This window comes from Tachyglossus aculeatus, chromosome 4 (genome assembly GCF_015852505.1).
Source record: "Tachyglossus aculeatus isolate mTacAcu1 chromosome 4, mTacAcu1.pri, whole genome shotgun sequence".
In the NCBI taxonomy this organism is placed as follows: Eukaryota; Metazoa; Chordata; class Mammalia; order Monotremata; family Tachyglossidae; genus Tachyglossus; species Tachyglossus aculeatus.
This window is the reverse complement of record NC_052069.1, coordinates 95,421,125-95,446,212: the sequence shown is the minus strand read 5'-3', so window position 1 is coordinate 95,446,212 and position 25,088 is coordinate 95,421,125. Positions and strand designations below refer to the sequence as shown.

The 25,088-nt window shown below is 41.9% G+C and overlaps 1 protein-coding gene and 1 long non-coding RNA gene across 2 annotated transcripts in view; one reads left to right on the top strand and one right to left on the bottom strand.

The window, feature by feature from the left end:
• The window catches only part of LOC119927220 (cyclic nucleotide-binding domain-containing protein 1-like), a 200,025-nt gene that overhangs the window by 87,843 nt on the left and 87,094 nt on the right, over positions 1-25,088 (top strand). Inside the window, exons 5-6 of the mRNA XM_038745747.1 lie at positions 2,355-2,464; positions 4,805-4,955. Of these exons, the coding sequence (XP_038601675.1) occupies positions 2,355-2,464; positions 4,805-4,955 (261 nt within the window). The remainder of the gene's footprint in view (positions 1-2,354; positions 2,465-4,804; positions 4,956-25,088) is intronic.
• Positions 17,822-25,088, bottom strand: part of LOC119927222 — a 112,740-nt gene continuing 105,473 nt past the window's right edge. Inside the window, exons 2-3 of the long non-coding RNA XR_005450391.1 lie at positions 24,198-24,342; positions 17,822-18,014 (exon numbers count right to left, since the gene is read on the bottom strand). This is a non-coding gene — a long non-coding RNA (uncharacterized LOC119927222). The remainder of the gene's footprint in view (positions 18,015-24,197; positions 24,343-25,088) is intronic.

The window sequence follows — 25,088 nt, the reverse complement described above, 5'->3', positions numbered from 1 at the left end:
CAGCCTCCTCAATGATCTCTCTGCCACCTCTTTCTCCACTCCAGACCTTACTTCACTCTGTTGCCCAGATTACTTCTCTAAAAAATGTTCAGTGCACATTTTCCCACTCCTCAAGGAACTCCAGTGATTGCCCTTAAACAGCTCTCCCCGCCTCACTGATTTCATTCATTCAGTCATATTTTTTGAGCGCTTATTGTGTGCAGAGCTCTTTACTAAGCACTTGGAAAGTGCAGTTCAGCAATAAAGAGAGACAATCCCTGCCCATAAAGGGGCATATTCCATACTGTCACTCTTTCCACCCTCAAAGCCTTATTCAAATCACATCTCCAAGAGACCTTCCCTGATTAAGCCTTTTTTGCCCCTAATTCCTCTCCTTTCTGAGTCTCCTATGCACTTACATCTGTACTCTTTAAATAACTGGTATTTACCCCACTCTCAACGGACACATATACATACTCTGAGAGCACGGGTCTGGGAGTCAGAAGGATCTGGCTTCTAATCCTGGTTCCATTACACGTCTGCGATGTGATCTTGGGCAAGCCACTTAACTTCTCTAGACCTCAGTTACCTCATCTGTAAAATGGGGATTAAGACTGTGAGCCTCAAGTGGGACAGGGGCTATGTCCAACCTGATTAATTGGTATCTACCCCAGCATTTAGAACAGGGCTTGGCACATAGTAAGTGCTTAACAAGTAAGTGTCCTCTCTCTGACTTTCCCGTGGATGGCACTACCATCCTTCCCATCTCACAAGCCCACAAACCTGTTGTCATCCTTAACTCCACTCTCTCATTCACTCCACACATCCAATCATCACCAAAACCTGCCAGTCTCACCTTCACAACATCACCAAGATCTGCCCTCTCCTCTCCATCCAAACCACTACCTTGTTGGTACAATCTCTCATCCTATTCCCGACTGGATTACAGCATCAGCATCCTTGCTGATCCTCCAACCTCTTGTCTCTTCCCGCTTCAGTCTATACTCCACTCTGCTATCTGGATTATCTTTCTACAGAAAACTTCTGGGCATGTCACCCCCCCCTCCTCAAAAGCTCCAGTGGTTGCCTATCAACCTTTGCATGAAGCAAAAACTCCTCACTATTGGCTTCAAAGCCCTCCATCACCTTGCCCCCTCCTACCTCACTTCCCTTTTCTCCTTCTACAGCCCAGCCCGCACACTGCACTCCTCTGCCGTTAATCTCCTCACTGTGCCTCATTCTCACCTGTCCCGCCATCAACCCCTGGCCCTTGTCCTACCTCTGGCCTGGCATGCCCTCCCTCCTCACATCCACCAAACTAGCTCTCTTCCCCCCTTCAAAGCCCTACTGACAGCTCACGTCCTCCATGAGGCCTTCCCAGACTGAGTCCCCATTTTCCTCTGCTCCTCCTCCCCTCCCCATCACCCCTACTCCCTCCCTCTGCTCTACCCCCTTCCCGCCCCACAGCACTTGTGTATATTTGTACATATTTATTATACTATTTATTTTATTAGTGATGTGTATATATCTATAATTCTATTTATTTTGATGCTATTGATGCCTGTCTACTTGTTTTATTTTGTTGTCTGTCTCCCCCTTCTAGACTGTGAGCCTGTTGTTGGGCAGGGTTGTCTCTATGTGTTGCCAAATTGTACTTTCCAAGCACTTAGTACGGTGCTCTGCACAGAGTAAGCACTCAGTAAATACGATTGAATGAATTAGTGAAGTACTATTATTGTTATTATTATTAATTTTATTTTTATTGATGTATGTTTACCCCTCAGGACTGTGAACTCCTTGTTGGGAGGGAGCATGTCTACCAACTTAGATGTACTCTCCCAATCACGTTATACTGCATTCTGCATGCATTAAGTACTCAATGAATACTACTGATAGCTGATAATTCTAAAGAGAGATCTATTTACATGTTGCTCACCAAAAGCTCTTCTGTTAAATGGATCTGTTTTCAAACAGTCCAGCCTACATGTACCAATAACACACTACTGGGAATTTTTCAAAGTGATATTTGGTAAAAAAAATAGTTCTTATTTATGTGAAGATTTCAAGTAGTCCATAATGATAGAAATTTGGGCTCATTATTCATTCAATCATACTGAATGTTAACTGTGTGCAGAGCACTGTACTAAGCACTTGGGAGAGTACAATACAACAATAAGCAGACACATTCCCTACCCACAACAAGCTTACATAAAAGAATCTTCAAACCTGTTCAGTAAAGCACAAGGTTTGGCATCAGTTTGTGAAGTCCCTAGGGTATAGAGTCCCGTATGTAAACCACCAATCCTAAATAGTTATTTAAATAGCTTAAGGTGGAGATCAATCATACAACCCTTAAATGTCACTTTTTGTTGCAGTGCTGGTGAAAGCTGGAGACATAATTTCATTTGTGGGATTCATTCATTCTGGATACTGCAAGGTTTTCAGAGAAATTGTAGGCCTTGTGAAACACCCTCCTAGGAAAATGGTAAGTCTTTTTTTACAAATTCCATTAAATATATGTTTTTTTAACTTGGGATATTTAGGTTTACTATTTACAAATCACAGAATTAATTAAAACAATGTAATTCAATATTGTTAAAAGATATGATCAATTTATGCTGATGATTTTTTAGAATTTGGTACTTTTGGCTTAGTGGAAAGAGCCTGGACTTGGGAGTCAGAGGTCATGGGCTCTAATACCAGCTCCACCACTTATCAGCTGTGTGACTTTGGGCAACTCACTTCACTTCTTTGTGCCTCAGTTACTTCATCTGTAAAATGGGGATTAAATCTGTAAACCAGCCCCTCAGGGGACAACTTGATTATCTTGGATCTACCCCAGGGCTTAGAACAGTGCTTGGCACATAGTAAGCACCTAACAAATACCATCATCATTATTATTATTATAATAAATCTTTTGGTTAAAAAGTGACAGGCTCATTCAAGAATTAGCCAAATTATTATAAACACAGACTTGCTTTCAGATAACTAGACAGTCCTACTCTTTGAAATAGGTGGCTGAATTTTCCCAAGTGTGTTTGTATAATCTTTTACAATTTATTATAACTATGCTGAAACACTCAATATATTTACAGGGGATTTAGAGGCTTGGAATTTTCTCTTTCTCCCTTCCCCCCTCTCTTGCCCATTTGCACTCCTTTCTGAACAGCTTGTGTTCAATATTTTTTCACCATTTCCTACTTCTGCTCCAAGTTTTTATCTTTCTAAGTTACTGAGCTCCCTAAAACCATGTGCCTCATGTGGAAGTGGAACTGTTTAAGTAATCACTTAATAAAGACCACTACCATCTTCATCACCATCATCATAACCCATCATCATCCTGCTGCTCTTCATTTCATGGCTACAGAGAGCATTCATTGATTAAAAAACTCCATAGTGGGCTATTAGATGGATGCAGAAGGAAACATTAAAGATGTTAAATGATCCAACCTTAACTGAGAATATCATGTGACCACTGTCAGAGACAGAGTGTAGGACTCTATGGACCATTGGTCAGTGAGGAGGCTGATACAATAATCAAGGCTTGATAGGATAAGTGCTTGCATTAATGTGGAAGCAGTTTCAGTTGGAGAAGATGGAGCAGATTTAAGCGATGATGTGAAGGTAGAAGTGACAGGATTTAGTGATGGCTTGAATACATGGGTTGAATGAGAGGATTCAAGGATAATGCAAAGGTTAGGGGTTTGTGAAACAGGAAGGATAGTGGTGCCGTCAACAGTGATGGGTAAATGAGTGGGACGACAGGGTTTGGGTGGGACGATAAGGAGCTCTGTTTGGGACATGTTAAGTTAGAGGTGACTGGAAGACATCCAAGTAGAGATGTCCTCTACTTATTCTCTACTTGATTGGGGAAACTCTATAATGACAGTGTTTGTGGTTTTTAATTCTGTGTATTAGCCTCAGTGAACCTTCTTCCCTGGGATTTCTTGCCTCAGCTGACTATCCTCTCTCAACTTTCTCCTCATTTCACTTTGATTTCTAACTTCATAAGGTATATGCTTAAGTTTGTTTTTCTTTCCCTCTTCCCTTGTTCATAAATACTGAGTAGGTGAGAAAAAGCCCAACTGGAATTAATGATTTAGCCACAAATAAGGAGAGTTGCTTCTTTAAATAATTTGAAAAGAACACTTTGAAAATCCCTTAACCTGATTTTCTGTATCTTGCCAACTTTTAATTGGAAACAAAAATTAATCAATCTATCAAGTTTATATATTGAGCCCCTGCTGCGTGCAAAGCCCTGTACTAAATGCTTGGAAAAGTACAACAGAAGGAAAACACCCAATTGGAAATAAATCATCCATAGCTTATGGCCTTAGGTGTTCTGAAACACTGAGCAATGGTGATATAGAAGAAATTTACATCTGGACCGAGAAATCCAGAATACAGTTTTAAGTTCAGCAAACAGTTCCTGTCCCTTGCCAACTCTATTTTAATATTATTTAAACTAATGGAGTTAATAAATAACAATTATGCTTTTCTGGCTAGATTTCTAAACCAGAGAAAAATAGATCTAATGATTGTCCATCTTTTTTGTCCTTTGATCAGTCCAGTTAGTAGTATTTCTATTCAACTATTTATTTTGTGTATCAAAAACTTTCTTAGTTATATATGGAATTCAGGAGGACTGAATTATTTTGAATAATGCTTTCCTGAATTTCATATATAATTCTTAGTTTGTTGATACAACATAATAAAAAATAGCTTGCATATCGTCTCTTGAGCATCCCGAAGGCTGTATACCATTAGTAACATTTTTGAGGAAGCACTGAATTACATGCAAGGTCCTTTCCAATCTCTCAAACAGGGAAAGAAGACCAGACGAGTGTTCTTGGGTAAACTTCATGAAAAGGAGTCCTTTGGTGAGATAAGTGTTCTTCTGCAAGTCCCTTTCACATGTACCATCATCACAGGAACTGAAGTTGAATTGGGGATTATTGATGCTCAGAAGATATTAGGTAAAGTGTAAAAAACTTTTCATTTGCTTCACGTTTTATTTTTGTTGTTTAAGGTAGAGAAACCTTAAATCTGCTTCTCATTGAGAAGCAGCATGATCTAGTAGATAAAACTAGGTCTGGGAGTCAGAGGACCTTGTGTTTTAATCCTGGCTTTGCCACTTGTCTGCTCTGTGACCTTGGGCAAGTCACTTAACTTCTCAGTGCCTCAGTTACCTCATCTGTAAAATGGGGATTCAGACTGTGATCCCCATGTGGATCATGTTCGGTGTCCAACCTGATTATCTTGTATCTGCCCCAGTGCTTAGTACAGTGTCTGGCACTTAGTAAGTGTTTAAGAAATGCCATAAAAAAGTTTAAAAGGTGAGGTAGTTCAGTGATTAGACTCAGGTGATTGGAATTGGATAAGCATGGCATAGTGGATAGAGCATGGACCTGGAAGTCAGACAGCCATGAGTTCTAATTTTGGCTCTATCACGTCTGCTGTGTGATCCTGGGAAAGTCATTTCATTACTCTGGGCCTCAGTTACCTCATCTGTAAAACGGGGATTGAGACTGTGAGCCCCATGTGGGACAGGGACTGGGTCCAACCTGTTTTGTTGGTATCCACCCCAGGACCTAGTACGGGTGCTTGGCACAAAGTAAGCACTTAAAAAATATCATTATGATTATTACTATTGTCATTATCATAATCTGGAGTAAAGGAATAAAGATGTATTGAAGCAGCGTGGCTTAGTAGAAAGAGCCTGGGCTTGCGAGTCAGAAGTTGTGGGTTCTAATCCTGCCTCCGCCACTTGTCAGCTGTGTGACTTTGGGCAAGTCGCTTCACTTCTCTGGGCCTCAGTTACCTCATCTGTAGAATGGGGATGAAGGCTGTGAGCCCTATGTGGGACACCCAGATTACCTTGTGTCTATCCCAGTGCTTAGAACAGTGCTTTGCACATAGTAAGTGCTTAACAAATGTGATCATTATTATTATTATTCTAGGTCTCCCTTCCTGTATATAAAGCGCTTCTCATCCCTTCTCTCTCTCGCTTGTTCATTCACACCACAGTCGAAGCCCTTGAATTAGCGGTTGTGACAGATAAACTGTCTGAAGAAGCAGAGTGGCTCAGTGGAAAGAACACAGGCTTTGGAGTCAGAGGTCATAGCTTCAAATCCCGACTCCGCCAATTGTCAGCTGTGTGACTTTGGGCAAGTCACTTAACTTCTCTGTGGCTCAGTTACCTCATCCGTAAAATGGGGATGAAGACTGTGAGCTCCTCCATGGGACAACCTGATCAACTTGTAACCTCCCCAATGCTTAGAACAGTGCTTTGCACATAGTAAGTGCTTAACAAATGCCATCATTACTATTATTATAAACTGTGTGTTTCTCTCTGAGGCTTCATATAAAACGATGATCCCTTGGGGCCTTGACCTATTTATTTGCTAGCATTCAGCTACATTGGTGACTACTCACTGGCCTAGTTGGAAAACACTACTTCACTAGCCCAGGAGTAGTTCTTCCAGCTCCTGAGAACCAAAGTCTTAGATGGGCTTCAGTTTGAAAACAGAATTCTCTGTTTTACATTAGGTGACCAGTCTTACTGGCAGGATGGCATGTGTTTGACAATTTCCTTCACCAACACATGGTCTAGGATGCTCTATTAGGCCCCACTGGGGGCTGGAGGGCAAGTGTATTTTTGAGCACTGTACTAAGCGCTGAAGTAAATACAAGATCATCAGGTCCCATGTTGAGCTCACAATCTAAGTAGGAGGGAGAACAGGTTGCAGAAGAGGAAACTGATGCATAGAGAAGTTGAGACTTGCTCAAGGTCACACAGCAGGCAAGTGGCAGAGCTGGGTCCTCTGTCTTTCAGGCCCATGCTCTTTCCACTAGGTCATGCTGCCCCTCTGAAGCTGTTCTGAAGTGCCACTTGCCCCCCCACACACCTCTTCAACCCCTTCCTTGTCACTGACCCACCATATTCTTGTGTTTGTGAAGGAAGGAGGATACTTCTGAGGCAGTGAGAGTCTCTTTGGCATCCCCTTACATTAAAAGCTTGTGACCTTGCCTGTGTTGCCTGCAAATTAGACTGGCATGGTTTGCTCAGCAGTTGAAAAGTCCTCCTTGTCTGAATGAAGCAGCAAGGGCCTCATGATGCAGCTGAAGAGAGAGAAGTAATTAGGGTATGCAAAGAGTTCCCCTCCCTCCCAACAGAATGCAGGGGAAGTGCAGGTTGGTGGGGAAATGAAGGGTATTACCACTGCTTTGGGGAGAAATCCATTTGCCTAACATGTATAACTGGTAGTCAACAGTTCCAACAAAAAGGTAACTACGTAGAGTAAAAAAGATGAGAAAGGAAAATGGAGGGAAGTTACCAAGTCATCATTTTCCTCCTTCTCCTACTACTGCCTCCTTTATTCACCAGCCTCTTCCATCCCGGACCTTTCAATCGTTCATTCAATCACATTTATTGAGCACTTAATGGGTACACAGCACTGTACTAGGTGTTTGGAAAGTACAATTCAGCAATAGAGACAATCCCTGCCCACAGTGGGCTCACAGTCTAGAAGGGGGGAGACAGACATCAAAACAAGTAAAGAGGCATCAATATAAATAAATAGAATTATAGATATATGCACATCATTAATAAAATAAATAGAATTATAAATATGTATATATATATGTATATATATACACAAGTCCTGTGGGGCACGGTGGGGGGTAGAGGGAGGGAGTCGGGGTGATGGGGAAAGGAGGGGGAGCAGAGGAAAAGGGGGGCTTAGTCTGGGAAAGCCTCCTGGAGGAGGTGAGCTTTCAGTAGGGCTTTGAAAAGGGGAAGTGTGCTAGTTTGTCAGATTTGAGGAGAGCATTCCAGATCAGAGGTAGGACGTGGGTCGGGGTCAATGGCAGGACAGGCAAGAACGAGGCACAGTGAGGAGGTTAGCAGCAGAGGAGTGGAGTATGTGGGCTGGGCTGTAGAAGGTGAGAAGGGAGGTGAGGGAGGAGGGGGCAAGGTGAGGGAGAGCTTTGAAGCTAATAATGAGGAGTTTTTGCTTGATACAGAAGTCGGTAGGCAACCACTGGAGATTTTGAGGAGTGGGGTGACATGCCCAGAACTTTTCTGTAGAAATATAATTCAGGCAGCAGAGCGAAGTATAGACTGAAGTGGGGAGAGACAAAAGGTTGGAAGATCAGAAAGGATACTCTGAGTCAGTGATGGTTGTTTTTTAGTGTAGGACTCCTCGTCCTCCACTCCTTTGCACTGCCACTGCTGCTGCAGTGAGGGGGTAGTCTCTTGTTACCTTGTTCATAAACAGGTCTTCCTTTAAGACTGAGGAGCTGAAAATAGAACCCCAAAAAGTTTAATCGATCGTCCTGTTTCAGACAGCTAATCGCCTTAATGTAGATAAAGGCATGAGCCATCATGTGTTGCTGTAGGAAATTATAATCTAGTATGTGGAAGGAAAATTTAGAGGTTTCAGTTAATCCGTCCATTACCATGAGACTGGATATCAGTTAGTCCATCCATAACCATGAGTCTGGATATCAAGTCACCACTGAGTCCCTGCAAGCATTCAGTTGCCCATGGCAGAGAAGAGCACTGACCTGGATGTAAAATAGGTCTAACTCAGGAATGGGACTGCTTATGTTCTTCTGTGGAACATGTGTATCTCACAAACGATGCAAAAAATGGCTTAACAGTTTATCATGGAAACTCTGTTACTGACCTATTCATTTCAATCCCATTTGTTTAAAATTGTTGTTTTTCCTTCTGAGATGTTCAAACAAAACAAAAATTTCATGCCGAATAATGCTCGAAAGGAGAATTTTTACAAATTTATTATTTAGCACTACAGTGATCTCACTTGGTATAACACAGTAATTTTCTTCCTGTGCTAATTATGCTAACTGAGGCGAGACAAATACACACTGGACTGTTTTATATAAATCTACATTTCACACATGAAAGTGCTTCTTCCAACCTATATTAAAATCTTCTTAGCCATCTGGCAGACTGGAAATCCAAATAGGCTAAGCAAGGTTTTTAGCACCATTCAGATTTGAAATTTCATTCCGCATTAAGCTCATTGGAGACTGTCTGCTCTCAAAGATGCCGTCATGGCATATGCATAATTAGTTAAACATTCCCTGAATGGGGATGAGGTTTAGGATGATTTTCTCTATTGTTTGGCCACAATAGGTTAGGGAGAAAATTCTCTGCTTGAATTCATGAGTGTTTATATTTCTCTATGTTATGTACTTTTGACTTCTCTCTAAAGGGGAAAACTAAAGATTTTTGAAAGTGAGATAGTGCTAGCGAAATGCCAACCAAGCATTATGGCCAAATTACCCCAGAAAATCATTTTCAGAGTTGAAGGACATCTTTTCTCCCTATTTCTATGCCCTCCCCTTCTATTCCAGTTATTCATATCACAATGCTCATATCTGTAAATATTAATCCTGCTCTGTCATTTTGGCCCAGAGACTTAAGACTAGTCAACATGAATTTGGGCTGATAAAAAAGATAAAATATTACACAGGATGCCTAACATAGGTTCTGTGCCTCTTTGAGCTGTGGATGGTCCCAAAACATTTCTAATTGGATGGCCTGCTGTAACTTTACAATCAACATGTCCAAAACTGAACTTCTCAGCTCCCTTACCAAGCTTTCTTTTCCCCATGACTTTCCACTCATGGTAGATCACTCTGCCATCTCTCCTATCTCTTAAGCCTCTCCTTATTTCTCCTTCAACTCGCATGTGCCATGAGTCACTAAGGCTTGTCGATTCTATCACAACAGTATGGCCTAGTGGAAAGAGCACAAGCCTGGGAGTCAGAGGACCTGGGTTCTAATGCCAGCTCCACCATGTGTCTGCTGTGTGACCTTGGTCAAGTCAGTTCACTTCTCTGTGCTTCAGTGACCGTATTTTTAAATTGGATATTGACATAGACTGTATCCTACTGATTATTTTGTATCTACCCCAGTGCTTTGTACAATGCATGGCACATAGTAAGTGCTTAACAAATACTATTAAAAAAAAAATCTCTGGAGCCCTTCCTCTCCACCCAAACTTGTTCAAACACTCAGCATATTTCATTTTGATGACTGCATCACCTTTCTCATTCATATCTGTGCCTCTAGCTTTTCCCCTTGCTTGTCCATACTTGGTACACATTTACCCACTCCTTAACAATAACATAACTATGGTATTTGTTAAGCACTTATTATGTGTCAATCACTGTTCTAAGCGCTGGGGTAGATACAAGTTAATTAAATTGGACACAGTTCATGTTCCACAAGGAACTCAGAGTCTAAGCATCAAGTGCTTCCAATGGAGGTCCATTCGACTCTGAATCAATCAGAAACTCCTCACCATAGAATTCAAGGTAATCAATCACTCTTCTACTAAAACACACCCCATACACTAGACTCCTCTAGTACCAATCTATTCACTTTCATCTCACCCTCCAATGAGCTCCCACTTCTGCTTGGAACTCCCTCCCTCAACATACCCAACAGACTCCTATTCTCCCCATCTTCAAAGCCTTACTGAAATCATATTTCCTCTAGATAGCCTTCCTGAACTATGCTGTAATCTGTCCACCCTATTTTCCCTCCATACTCCCCTCTGCCATGCACTGTCACTTGGTTACATCCCATACCTATAATTTATTTCACTGTCTGTGTCCAACATTATACTGTAACCTTCTTGAGAGTATTGTACTCTCCTAAGCACTTAGGACAGTGTTCTGCTCAAAGTAAGCAATCAATAAATACCGCTGATTGATTGATCTGTTGAAAGACTGCTTTCCTGTTGCACCAGAACTTTTGCGGTCTATTAAAACCATTTTAGAATGTAATGCAAAAATGATAGAATTATAGGTAACTGTTGAGAATCAAGTTCAAGTACCATAATCCCTATTTATGGTATTTATTATGTGCCTATTTTCAAATGTTATAAGCACTGTGGTAGAGTCAGCATGTTCAAATCAGACAAGTTTCCTGTCCCACTTAGGGATGACAGACTCAGAGGTAGGGAGACCAAGTATGTTATTTATCTTATCTCCATTTATAGAAGAAGAAGCTGAGGCCCAGAGAGGTTATGTGACTTATCTTAGGTCACATAGCAGGCCACTGTCCAAGTTGGGACTAGTTTTCCTACCTCCCAGACCTGTGCTCTTTTCACTAGACCAGGATCCTCCAGAACTTACTGATTCATTCAGTCATATTTATTGACTGCTTACGGTGTGCAAAGCACTGTACTAAGCATTTGTGAGAGTAAAATATAAGAATAAACAGACATTCCCTACCCACAACAAGCTTACAGTCTGGGGAGGAGAGATAGACATTAATATAAAAAAATAGATAAATTACAGATCTGGCTTATCCCCAGTTCTTTAAGCATGATGGTCCCAAAGACTCAAAGAGAAATGACTGATTAGTAAGCTAAGGAAAGGAATATGTAATACTCTTATTCTCCAGAAAAATGACCCTACCAGCCTTATGAAGCCCCTTCTGGTCCAAGTGGCCATGGTGCACACCCTGACATGTTTGAAGCCCTGGTCCAAATCAGAGCAGAAGATAGCAGAAGCTCGTTATGGTCAGGAAATGTATCTGCTAATTTATGTTGTATTGTACTCCCCCAAGGATTGAGTACAGTACTCTGCAGATGGTAAACAATAAATGCAGAAGCAGCATGAGAATACGCTGAATAAATGAGAATACGAGAATAAATGAGAAGCAGCGTGGCTCAGTGGAAACAGCACGGGCTTTGGAGTCAGAGGTCATGGGTTCAAATTTCGGCCCAGCCAATTGTCAGCTGTGTGACTTTGGGCAAGTCACTTAACTTCTCTGGGCCTCAGTTACCTCATCTGTAAAATCGGGATTAAGACTGTGAGCCCCCCATGGGACAACTTGATCACTTTGTAACCTTCCCAGCGCTTAGAACAGTGCTTTGCACATAGTAAGTGCTTAATAAATGTCATCATTATTATTATTATTATAAATAAGATTAAGGTGGGACATGTTTCTGACTTCTGGGCAAACTGGACAGACCATGCAGAAACCAGTCAGAGGTTTCTTTCTCACAGAAAACATTCATGTACCTGGGCACCCATTTACACATATAAAGGCACACCCAGAAGTGGGCTAAGTCAGACGGCCCTCAGGATGTGACATACACAAATAAGCCATTGGAACTTGTGGACATTTGTATAAATATACTCATGTACACTTTGAGAGGCTGAAAACCTAGGGTGACAGAAGATTTCAGGGCAGGGTGAAGGGACTGGCAGAGAAAAACAATTAGAAGATGACCCAGTGGATAAACCACACACCTGATAGTAAGAAGGACTTGGGTTCTAATCCCAGCTCTACCACTTGTTTGCTCTGTGACCTGGGGCAAGTCACTTCACTTTTCTGTGCCTCAGTTACCTTATCTGTAGAATGGAGATTGACTGTGAGCCCCATAGGGGACAGGGACTGTGTCCAACCTAACTAGCTTGTGTCTATTCCAGCACTTAGTACAGTGCCTGGCACAAAGTAAGTGATTAACAAGTGCTATAAGAAAATATCAAGAAGGGAAGAAAGAAAACCAGAACCCAGAAAAAGCATGGGTATCATTCATGTAAACTGGATGGGGAATGGGTATTTTGTGAAGGCAAGATTTTTGTCAGTGTAGTCTGAGTTAAGAATTGCATCAGGTATGGAATGATGCCTCTTTAAAATGAGAGAGAGGACAGGCAGGGTGATAGAAGCTGAGCTTCTCTCCCATTGCTATGTAAAACATGGCTCTGCCACATGTCTCCTGTGTGACCTTGGGCAGGTCACTTAATTTTTCTCTGCCTCAGTTACCTCATCTCTGAAATGGGGTTTAAGACTGTGATCTCCACATAGGACATGAACTGTTTCCAGCCTGATTAGATCTTATCTATCCCAGCACTCAGTACAATGCCTGACATATAAAAAAAAGGTCCTTAAGAGATACCATTTAAAAAAAAGAGAATTCCCAACCAGAATGCTTGAGAGTGGGAGGGCTGGGTGATTAGAATGGGTAGAAACTGTTGGATTTGGCAAGAAGAATGCCACTGGTGACTTCAGAGGGGACAGTTTCTGCGAAGTGAAGGTGGCAGAATGGGGTCAATTAGAGAAATGAAGGAGAGGAAGTGGAAGTAGTGAGTACAGACAATTTGCTTGAAGAATCTGGAGTGGAATGGTGGGAGGGAGGGATGACTAAGCATTTAATCCCCTCCTCACTTGTAGTTTTCTTCAGCAGTGCCATCAGATTCAGGTGATTCACCACATGTCAAGTCTTTGAAGTAATAACATGATCAAAGGTTGGAGCTAAGATTATAACTTCACCTTGGCAAAACATTTTTCTGTAATTGTAGGGTTTACATCTCATTTTACTGTGATTAGCAAAAACCCAACCAACCTGAATATTTTAACTTTATTGCGATTTAAAAATCACATTTTTACCAGGAGAAAACAAATGCAGTACTTCTATAACAACAAAGAATGGCTTCCAGTATCAGGAGTGATGTCACTGTTCTTCTGTATGTTTCATTCTCATTAATGCACAACTGATAAACAGTGTATTTCCAAAAGTGATGTGTTGAGAGTATATCCTCTCTCTGAAAGAGAAGATTCCAAGGTGACACTGGTACAAGTTGTCAGAAAGTTTTTCTACGGGGAAAACATCTACAGCTTTTCATCACTGATACTGAATCTTGGAGGTTGTGTTCTGGGGAAGGGGAAGAAACACAATTTTCAAGGTTTCATTCTGTAGCCAACAAATGTTTGTCCTTGGAGCTAAGCTAAATCAACTGGATTTCTGGAAGGAAAGCATATATATGTATATACACAAATTTGGGTCTATCTTCTAACTTTTGCAGCAGCACTTGGATCTGTACCCTTAAAACAACTGTACTTACCTCACCCTTAGCCCTAGAGCAATGATGTACATATCTACAATTTATTAAGTCCTATTAGTGTCTCTCTCCCCTTTTGGTCTATAAGCTCCTTGTGGGCAGAGAATATGTTTACCAACGCTGTTGTGTTGCACTCCTCCAAGCACTTAGTACAGTGCTCTAAACACAAGCAGCATGGTCTAGTGTGAAGAGTGCTGGCCTGAGAGTCAGAGGACCTGGGTTCTAATCCTGAATCTGCCACTTGTCTGCTCTGTAACCTTGGGCAAGTCACTTAACATCTCTGTGCTTCAGTTTCCTCATCCATAAAATGGGGATTAAGACTGTGAGCCACATGTGGGACAAGAATTGTGTCTAACACAATTGTCTTGTATCTACCCCATTCATTCATTCATTCATTCAATCGTATTTATTCATTGATTCAATCATATTTATTGAGCACTTACTGTGTGCAGAGCATTGTACTAAGCACTTGGGAAGTACAAGTTGACAACAAATAGAGATGGTCCCTACCCAACAGCGGGCTCACAGTCTAGAAGGGGGAGACAGACAACAAAACAAAACATACTAACAAAATAAAATAAATAGAATACTAAATATGTACAAGTAAAATAGAGTAATAAATATGTACAAACATACAGGTACTGTGGGGAGGGGAAGGAGGTAAGGCGGGGGGATGGGGAGGGGGAGGAGGGGGAGAGGAAGGAGCGGGCTCAGTCTGGGAAGGCCTCCTGGAAGAGGTGAGCTCTCAGTAGGGCTTTGAAGGGAGGAAGAGAGCTAGCTTGGCAGATGTGCGGAGGGAGGACATTCCAGGCCAGCGGGAGGACGTGGGCTGGGGGTTGACGGCGGGACAGGCGAGAATGAGGCACGGTGAGGAGCTTAGTGGCAGAGGAGCGGAGGGTGTGGGCTGGGCTGTAGAAGGAGAGAAGGGAGGTGAGGTAGGAGGGGGCGAGGTGAAAGAGAGCCTTGAAGCTGAGGGTGAGGGGTTTTTGCCTGATGCGTAGCCACTGGAGATTTTTGAGGAGGGGAGTAATATGCCCAGAGCATTTCTGCACAAAGACGATTTGGGCAGTGGTGTGAAGTATGGATTGAAGTGGGGAGAGACAGGAAGATGGTAGATCGGAGAGGAGGTTGATGCAGTAATCCAGTCGGGATAGGATGAGAGATTGAATGAGTAGGGTAGCGGTTTCGATGGAGAGGAAAGGGCGGATTTTGGTGATGTTGCGGAGGTGAGACCGGCAGGATTTGGTGACGGATTGGATGTGAGGGGTGAACGAGAGAGCAGAGTCGAGGATGACACCAAGGTTGCGGGCTTGTGAGACGGGAAGGATGGTAGTGCCAACAGTGATGGGAAAGTCAGGGAGAGGGCAGGGTTTGGGAGTGAAGATAAGGAGTTCAGTCTTGGACATATTGAGTTTTAGATGGTGGGCAGACATCCAGATGGAGATGTCCTGAAGGCAGAAGGAGATACGAGCCTGGAGGGAGGGAGAGAGAGCAGGGGCAGAAATGTAGATTTGGGTGTCATCAGTGTAGAGATGATAGTTGAAGCCGTGGGAGTGAATGAGTTCACCAAGGGAGTGAGTGTAGACCGAGAACAGAAGGGGACCAAGAACTGACCCTTGAGGAACCCCTAGAGTAAGGTGATGGGAGGGGGAGGAGGAGCCCGCAAAAGAGGCTGAGAACGAATGGCCGGAGAGATGAGGGGAACCAGGAGAGGACAGAGTCTGTGAAGCCCAGGTTGGATAGTGTGTTGAGGAGAAGGGGGTGGTCCACAGTGTCAAAGGCAGCTGAGAGGTCGAGGGGGATTAGGATAGAGTAGGAGCCGTTGGATTTGGCAAGCAGGAGGTCATTGATGACCTTTGAGAGGGCAGTTTCCGTGGAATGTAGGGGACGGAAGCCAGATTGGAGGGGGTTGAGGAGAGAGTTGTCGTTGAGGAATTCGAGGCAGCATGTGTAGATGACTCGTTCAAGGAGTTTGGAAAGGAATGGTAGGAGGGAGATAGGGCAATAACTAGAAGGTGAGGTGGGGTCGAGAGAGGGTTTTTTTAGTATGGGAGAGACGTGGGCATGTTTGAAGGCAGAGGGGAAGGAACCAGTGGAGAGTGAGCAGTTGAAGATGGAAGTTAAGGAGGGGAGAAGGGATGGAGTGAGAGATTTCATAAGATGAGAGGGAATGGGGTCAGAAGTACAGGTGGCCGGCCATAGCACAGCACAGTCTAGAACAAAGTGGCTTTAGAATGGACCATTGCAAGACCACAGCAGCAGGCAGTTTGGTGTGCAGCATTCAGGAGAGGCATTGCTTTCCTAGAGCAAGGACTTCATGAAGATGCACAATACCAAGTTTCAGGCTAGAAAACTAATAGGACTTATATGGAATAAACCCATCAGTACAACGAGGAGTGCTCCTTAAATGCAAACAGTCAAAAAGGTGTGTTGGTCAGTATTGGCCTCTTCAGCTTCACTTTCCCATCTGGATGGGATCATGTTACTACCAGCACTCATATACATTCATGTATCCATATTCATATATTTTTCATAATTTTAAGTTGTATATATTACACAATTGATTTTCAACATTATTCTCCTTCCAGAAAGACAATCTCCAAAGTGAAAAAATTCAAAAATCCAGACCAATCCATTTTATGTCTCTGCAGTTCACTTCCAGTAGGGAATTTGAAATCAAATGACTGAGTGTGCTAGAACAAGTTGATTTTCACACCTATGACTTTAAGTAAGGAGGTCTGGAAATCAAATCAGGGAAAGGTCATGTTTTCAATCATTCAGTGGTATTTACTGAGTGCTTTCTGAAGAGCACTTTGCTAATAGCAGACAAAGGATAGGTCAAAAGTTGAATGCATCTGTTCTAGATGTGGCTATCAAATTTATTACTACTGGTAATTATATGTAACTCTGTGCATCTGAGAAACTATTTAGCTTCAGCAGCTCATATGCTTCAAGAAAAATTGCTGAAGAAGGCCACAGTTATTTTCTTTATTTTTACTGGTCTTAATTTAGCACTTTCTATGTGCCAGGCACTATACTAAGCTCTGGGGTGGATACAAACCTATTAGGTTGGATACTGTCCCTGTCCCACATGGGGATTACAGTTTTTCTCCCCAATGTATGGATAAGGTAACCGAGGCACAGAGACGATCCGGGCAGTGGCGTGAAGTATAGATTGAAGTGTCGAGAGACAGGAGGATGGGAGATCGGAGAGGAGGCTGATGCAGTAATCCATTCTTGATAGGATGAAAGATTGAACAAGCAGGGTAGCAGTTTGGATAGAGAGGAAAGGGCAGATCTTGACGATGTTGCGGAGGAGCACTTACTGTGTGAACAGCACTGTACTAAGCACTTGGGAAGTACAAGTCGGTAACATATAGAGACGGTCCCTACCCAACAACAGGCTCACAGTCTAGAAGGGGGAGACAGACAACAAAACACGTAGAGAGTTGTCAAAATCCCCAGTGCTTAGTACAGTGTCTGGCACATATTAAGCATTTAACAAATACCACAATTATTACTATTATTATTATTCACTCAAAAAATGCCATTGATTGATTGTAGCATTTTACATACATTGTAAAACAGAGTTCATGGAGCTCAAATCACTTTTCTTCTCCTCTGAGAACTGTGAGGTACGCAGGGCTTGGCAGCAGAAGCAGGAAGGGGGTCAGTGAGAGTGTAGTTCCTTCTCCATAAATATCATTGACTGATTCCCCTGATCCTTTGACCTTTTCTCTTCTATGCTGCCCCTTGTGGCTCCTCTTGGCCTAGCTGCGGCTCCTCCGTGGACACCACAAGACAGAAGTCAGAGCACTTGTGTATTTGCCTAAATAATTGAATAGTCTATTTCAAACTCTTAGTTCCTTTCAGAAGATCATAAAAGACTTACATGAAAATTGAAAGAACCTCATCGAGCATATAAAGTTTTATTTAGTTGTTGGTTGCAAATTAGGTATTAAACATGGATCGCAGTTTTACATTATTTTGCTGCTCCACAGTATTCTGTGGAAAAGGAAAACACTGTAGCCAGAGGCAACATTCTGAACTGATCATTTGAATCATTTACCTTTGGCTCAATGATTTTTTTAAAGGTCCAAATGTTTGGTCTTGATCTCAATCCCTAGGCAAGCTGCTCCAATCTGTTTCCATTGAAAAACAAAACAAAACAGAAAGCTATTTTGACTTTCTCCGAGTATAAGGATCTCATCTATTTCAAAAAATATTTTTTCTGCCTCCATTAACTAAAATATGACCTCCAGAACATCATAAGCCAGGTGTTTCTTCTGGGCATGTTACTCCCCTCCTCAAAAATCTCCAGTGGCTACCAATCAACCTATGCATCAGGCAAAAACTCCTCACTCTCGGCTTCAAGGCTCTCCATCACCTCACCCCCTCCTATCTCACCTCCCTTCTTTCCTTCTACAGCCCAACCTGCACCCTCCGCCCCTCTGCCGCTAACCTCCTCACTGTGCCTCGTTCTTGCCTGTCCCACCGTCGACCCCCGGCCCACATCCTCCCCCAGACCTGTAATGCCCTCCCTCCCCACATCCGCCAAGCTAGCTCTCTTCCTCCCTTCAAAGCCCTACTGAGAGCTCACCTCCTGCAGGAGGCCTTCCCAGACTGAACCCCCTCCTTCCTTTCCCCCTCCTCCCCCTTCCCATCCCCCCACCCTACCTCATTCCCCTCCCCACAGCACATGTATATATGTTTGTACATATTTATTACTCTATTCTATTTGTACATATTTACTATTCTTTTTATTTTATTTTGTTAATATGTTTTGTTTTGTTGTCTGTCTCCCCCTTCTAGTCTGTGAGCCCACTGTTGGGTAGGGACCGTCTCTATATGTTGCCAGCTTGTACTTCCCAAGTGCTTAGTACAGTGCTCTGCACACAGTAAGCGCTCAATAAATACAATTGAATGAATGAAAGGTTGCAAAGGAGGGAGGCGGTAACTATTTAATTAAAAAAATGAACAAATCTCTTTACTCAATGTACATATAATTAATGAGAAATATAATTTCACTATGAGAGGTCCCAATTTAAGATTAATTTAAAGCTTGTAAGCAATAACTAGAGACATAACATTTAATATTACCTATAAAGTACACTTAAACAATTGCATTTTGGTGATTCCTTTGTATAGAAAATGGTACTATTTGGGAGAGTACAGTTTAAGGGAGTAAGTAAGCACTTTCAGTGCCGATAATGATCTTGAAGTCCAGAGGGGCAGACAGACAGAAATATAAACTAATAAAATACAGATATGTGCATAATCAAGCAATGGTATTTATTGACCACTTACTTTTTGCAGAACATTGTACTAAGTATTTGGGAGAGTACAGGGTAAAAGACCTAAGTGCTGGGAGAGTGCAGGGTAAAAGACCTAAGTGCTGTGGGGTCTGAGAGTAGGGTGAATAAAGAGTACAAATCCAACTACCAGGATGACATAGAAGGGAGTGGGAGGAGAGGAAATGAGGACTTAATTGAGGAAGACCTCTTAGAGGAGATTTTATTTTAATAAGGCTATATGATCAACTGTCAGATTTAAACAGGGAGGGATTCCAGGCCAGAGGCAGGTCATGGGCGAGGGGTTGGCAGTGAGATAGATGAGATTGAATTACAGTGAGGAATTTGGCATTAGAGGAGTGAAGTGTGTGGCCTGGGTTGTAGAAGGAAAGCAGCAAGGTAACGTAGGAGGGGGCAACGTGATTGAGTGTTTTAAATTTGATGATAAGGAGGTTTGGTTTTATGTGTAGGTGAATGGGCAACCACTGGAGGTTCTTGAGGAGTGTGGAGATATAGACAGAATGGTTTTGTAGAAAAATGATCCTGGCAGCAGAGTGAAGTATGGACTGGAGAGGGGAGAGATAGGAGGCAGGGAGGTCAGCAAGGTGATTGATATGGTAATAAAGGCATGATCAGTTAATCAAACATATTTATTGAGTGCTTATTGTGGGAAGACCATTGTAGTAAGCTCTTGAGAGAGTACAATATAACAGAGTTGGTAGACACGTTCCCTGCCCACGATGAGCTTAGAGTCTAGAGGGGGATACAAATGTTAATCTAAAATAAATGAACTACGGATATGTACATAAGTACTATGGGCCTGAGAGAGGGCTGAATAAAGGAAGCAAATACAAGTTCAAGGGCAATACAAAAGGGAGTGGGAGAAAAGGAAATGAGGGCTTAGTTGGGGAAGGCCTCTGGGAGGAATGAGCTTTTAAGAAAGCTTTGAAGGTGGGGAGAGTGATCATCTGTCAGATATGACAAGGAAGGACATTTCAGAACAGAGGCAGGACATGGGTGAGAGGTCGGTATATATAACATCTCCTTGGAAACACCGATGATGTCTGTTTAGTATGTCTTTAATAAGTAGCATTTCTCTTTAGTGTGTGTATTTCATGAAACAATTTTGCAACTGACTTGTTCCATTTCCCAGAACTTGACTAAAATATCTCTTTGTGTTGTTGTCCTTCAGCTCATCCTTTTCCTCTTTTTCCTCCGACTAAATCACATTTGGCAAATGATTGCTCACCAATGTCCACATCTACCCTGACCATGGTAGATTGACATCATCATTTTCATCACATGACAACATCACTGTCATAGCTATCATGTTATGAACTCCAAACGTGATGCTACTGTTGGAAAACTTCTATCTACACTTTGATTTGGGTTGTAACTTCTCAGTGTTGTAGATTATAAGCCCATTCTAGCAGTTTGTAATGATATATACTCAGTGGCTCCCCAATATGCTGTTTCAATTGTGATACAGGTCTCACCTGGCTTCTGTTGTCTCAGCCTCACATGGGGATGGTGAGAAAGCACTTAGTACAGTGCTCTGCACACAGTAAGAGCTCAGTAAATACAATTGAATGAATGCCATCATTTAGGCTTCAGTGAATCAAAGATGTCTTTCTCTTATGGTATTAATCACAAGGGTTTTGCTCCCTCACTGTGAATGAATGACTCAACCAATCAGTTGTATTTATTGAGCCCTTATTGTGAGCAGAGTATTGTACTAAGCACTTAGGAAAGTACAATACAATAAAGTTGGTAGATATGATCCCTGCCTACAAGGAGCTTTCAGTTTGGACAGGGAGGCAGACATTGAAATAAAGTATGGATTTGTATGTAAGTGCTGTGAAGCTGAGGATAGGATGAATATTAAGTGTTTAAGAGGTACAGATTCGAGTGTATGGGTGATGCGGAAGGGAGAGCAGGGATAGGAAATGAAGTTGTACTCAGGGAAATCACTTGGAGGAGATCTGATTTTAGGAGTACTTTGAAGGTGGGGTGAGTGGTGGTGATATGAAGAGGGAAGAAGATCCAGGTCAGAGGGAGGACATGGGAAAAGGGTAGGTGGTTAGGTAGATGAGATTAAGGTCAGTGGTACAGTAAGTAGGTCGACACTAGAAGAATGAAATATGCAGGTTGGGTTGCATTAGGAGAACAGTAAGGTAGAGGGGAGAGACCTGATTGAATGAATAGATCATTATCTATCTAGCTTTCCATTCTCATAAAGTCTATTTTCTTTTCTTTTCTTTAAATTACTGTCTACTTGTGCATTATAATCACCCCATAAATGGCCTTGTTGCACTTTTAGACTGTGAGCCCACTGTTGGGTAGGGACTGTCTCTATATGTTGCCAATTTGTACTTCCCAAGCGCTTAGTACAGTGCTCTGCACATAGTAAGCGCTCAGTAAATACGATTGATGATGATGATGATTTTGGTATCACTACAATTAATCTGTCCTAATCCATAGATAAGCTTCTTCATCTTTATTGCTATTTATCTTTCTTGTTTAATGGTATTTTGTTAGGGACTTTGCACTAAGCCCTGTTGGTAGATCTGGGGTAGATACAATGAGCCCCTTTGAGACTCTAAGCCCCTGTGAAACAGGGAATGTGTCCAATCTGATTTAATTATATCCACCCCAATGCTTAGTACAGTGCCTGCCACACAGTAAGTGCTTAACGAATATTATTATTATTGTTATTATTATTATTATGTTGAACACAGTCTCTGCCCCACATGGGGCTCCCTGTCTAAGAAGAGGTCTTTTTTGGGCAATATGGTCTCCTGGGGTTAGCAAAGGGACTGTATTCTCGAGGCATCATGTTACATCATCAACAGATCAGTCATTTCTGGGCAGATTTGAGAAATGAATCTATTTGCAAATCTAAATGATGTTGCTTTGAGAGGGCAGGATTCTTGTCCCTGTCCTTAACTAAGGAGTCCGGTTTCATTCACTGCCATTATAGAGTGTTATATTTCTTGATGATTGCTATCTTAATGGTCTGTGACTTGTCTCTGGTTTTCTACTACCTTTAGCAGCTCAAGGTTAAACCCTACCAGATCCAGACTTCTGGTGAGCCTGGTTTAGATGAGTTAGAGGCTTCATTTTTAGACCACCTCTTCTAGCCCCATCCACATTTGGCCTGAGTAGTGCTTTCCTACATAGCACTACTCAAACACAAGATATGAATTCTCAGACTGCTCCTTCTTCTTGAATGATGGGTCAAACAAGTTTCCAGACAGCCAGTGTCTTTGAAAGGACTTTCCTTGCGATCAGGGCATGTGTCACTTCCCTTCTGGAGAGCTTGTATAGTTCATTACACCAAATGGATGCTAAATAAATACTAGTAATACTACTACTAATAATAACAATAATAGTAATAAGGATGTTATTTGTTAACCACTTACTATGTGCCAAGTGCTGTACTAAGCACCGTAGAAGATACGAGACAGATTGGACACAATCCCTCTCCTACGTGAGGCTCTCAGTGTAAGGGGGAAGGAGACTAGGTATTGAATCCCCAATTTATAGATAGGAAAACTGAGGCACAGAGAAGCTAAATAATTTGCCCGAAGCCACCCAGTGAGCAACTGGCAGATCTGAGAATGGAAGCCAGGTCCTCTAACTCCCAGGCTTGGGCTCTTTCCACTAGGCCGTACTGCTGCTTTACACATCATAGGGTGGGTCTCACAGTAGAACATACACTTGTTTGTTAAAAGTTGATAGTAGTAGTAGAAAGAGTATGGATTGAGCCCCCACTTGGTTTTGTGTATGATATTAGACACTTAAAAAGAACAGATTAATGAAATGACCTATTCCCTACCCACAGTGAGCTGATACATGGAAATGTTTACAAATAGAGAGATCAAAAATTAACTGGAAATATTTACATAAATGCTAGGGAGGTAGGAATATGTTCATAAATGCTAGAGTTAGCTGAAGGGATAATATGTCTTAGGTTGCTGGGGAGTCAATTGAGGAGATCTTATTGGTTGTGGTGGGGTTTTAGGAAGGATTTGACTCTGGGGATAGCTGTGATCTGACAGATATGGGGAGGTGTAAGCTCCTCATGGGCAGGGAACATGTCTATCGATTCCGTTAAATTGTACTCTCCCAAGCTCTTGGTACAGTATTCTGTACACAGTAAGTTCTTAATAAATATGATTGTTTGATTCGAAGGAATTCTGACCTCAGAAAATAGCATGAACAAGGGTCAGTAGCAAGGGAGTTGAGAGGAAGGTTGTCTTAGGAGGAATGAACACAGTGAATGATGAGTTGTGCTGAGCCACCCACACACTATTGCCTGACTCACCAGTGGTCCTCAGTATTTGTGGTGCAATGCCTGACATGGGTGAGGATTGAGTGTATGACCATGTAATAGTTCCTTTTCACTTTCTGGAGTACAGTTTGCTATCCAGAACATTGTGGTGGGTATGCCATTCCCCAGAAGTGACATGGGTTAGAGGTGGTGGGAAAGGTTATCATTACTGAAACTTTGTTGAGAGGAGGAAGGCAATGACTTCAGTCAGTTCCCAGAGACACCATCCGACCATCATATTTGTTGAGTGTTTAGTATGGACAGAACACTGCTCTAAGCATTTGAGAGAATACAATATAATGGAATTGGTAGACCTGTTACCTGCCCATCACCATCCCCAGTGTCTCTGGAGCAAACTACAAGGAAGGTTCCCAGTGAGTATAGTATAGGTTTTCTTCCCGGAATCAAACGTTCAGAGGACAAGCTCTGTCACACATCCTTGTCTTAGGGATGGAAATCTTTGGGTCTGGATGTAGGCCAGTTTATCCTGGCCCTAGAATATCAACAGGCCCAGTTCCCCCTGATTTGAAGTCAGGATGAGAGAAGCAGCTAGAGATTGTTTATTTTCTGTGACAGCTCTGTGTCTTTTAAAATCTGTGGATTGTGTCCAGAGAAGTGATTTCCTTGTTTCACTTCCTTTTGTTGCACTCGGCCATCCTCAGCCATATCAAGGGGTAAAAACAGCCTGTGACACTACTCACCTCCCTGGATCCTTGGGCTGCAGGAAGGGTGGTGCATTTGCAGGAAGAAACATGGATATGATGTTTTCCAATCTTCAGGCCTTGGGTGCTCTGAACAGAAGAATTTTGTGGTTTTTCTGCCATGATTCCCAGTGTCTCCATTCAGCTTGAAAGGAAGATGACATGAGTTTTTGTTAGTGTTATTATCAAATATTGATGGTAATGCTCTTAGCACTTATGAAGCATTTAGGGATGTTTCACTTTTCCATCAGCAAAAAAAAAAAATGTTAGCTAAATTACTATCATTGAACACTTGGGGTTTCTCTTGAAAAACACATTGATTATTGTACATACTCAGGAAACCAAACCACTTCTAACTGTCAACAATATAATTTAAAGTGATATCTTTAAGTAGCCATAATTTTGAATGAATTCTTTTTTCCCCATAAAGGATTTTTTTCTTTTTGTTCAGAGATTAGGTGACACTTATAAGAGAGGTAGGGGAAGACAGATGTTTAAATGTATTACACTACCGATACATTACATTTGAAAGTGACAAGTCAATTTCTGGAAACCCGTACAGTGTAACTCCAAATGTTGAATTTGTTTTTAGTACTAAAATGCGCTTTTTCTTGATTGGTGGTTGTAAAATTAATTAGATTCAGAAAAGAACTTCTGATTCAGCATTTATGTATTCATGTTGTTTATTCTCAAAAGTAATCAAACTTTCAAGTTAAATAACTCAGAAATAGGTCGATAATGACATGCTTTCTCCCTGGAGTACCCCTCTCATTTTCATTAATCCTTTTGGATTATATAAATTCATCTGGAATTTTTGCTGTCCTCATATTTCTGAAAATTATATTATGAATTATATTCTTTTTAGATTCACTTTTGTTTTATTTAATTGTC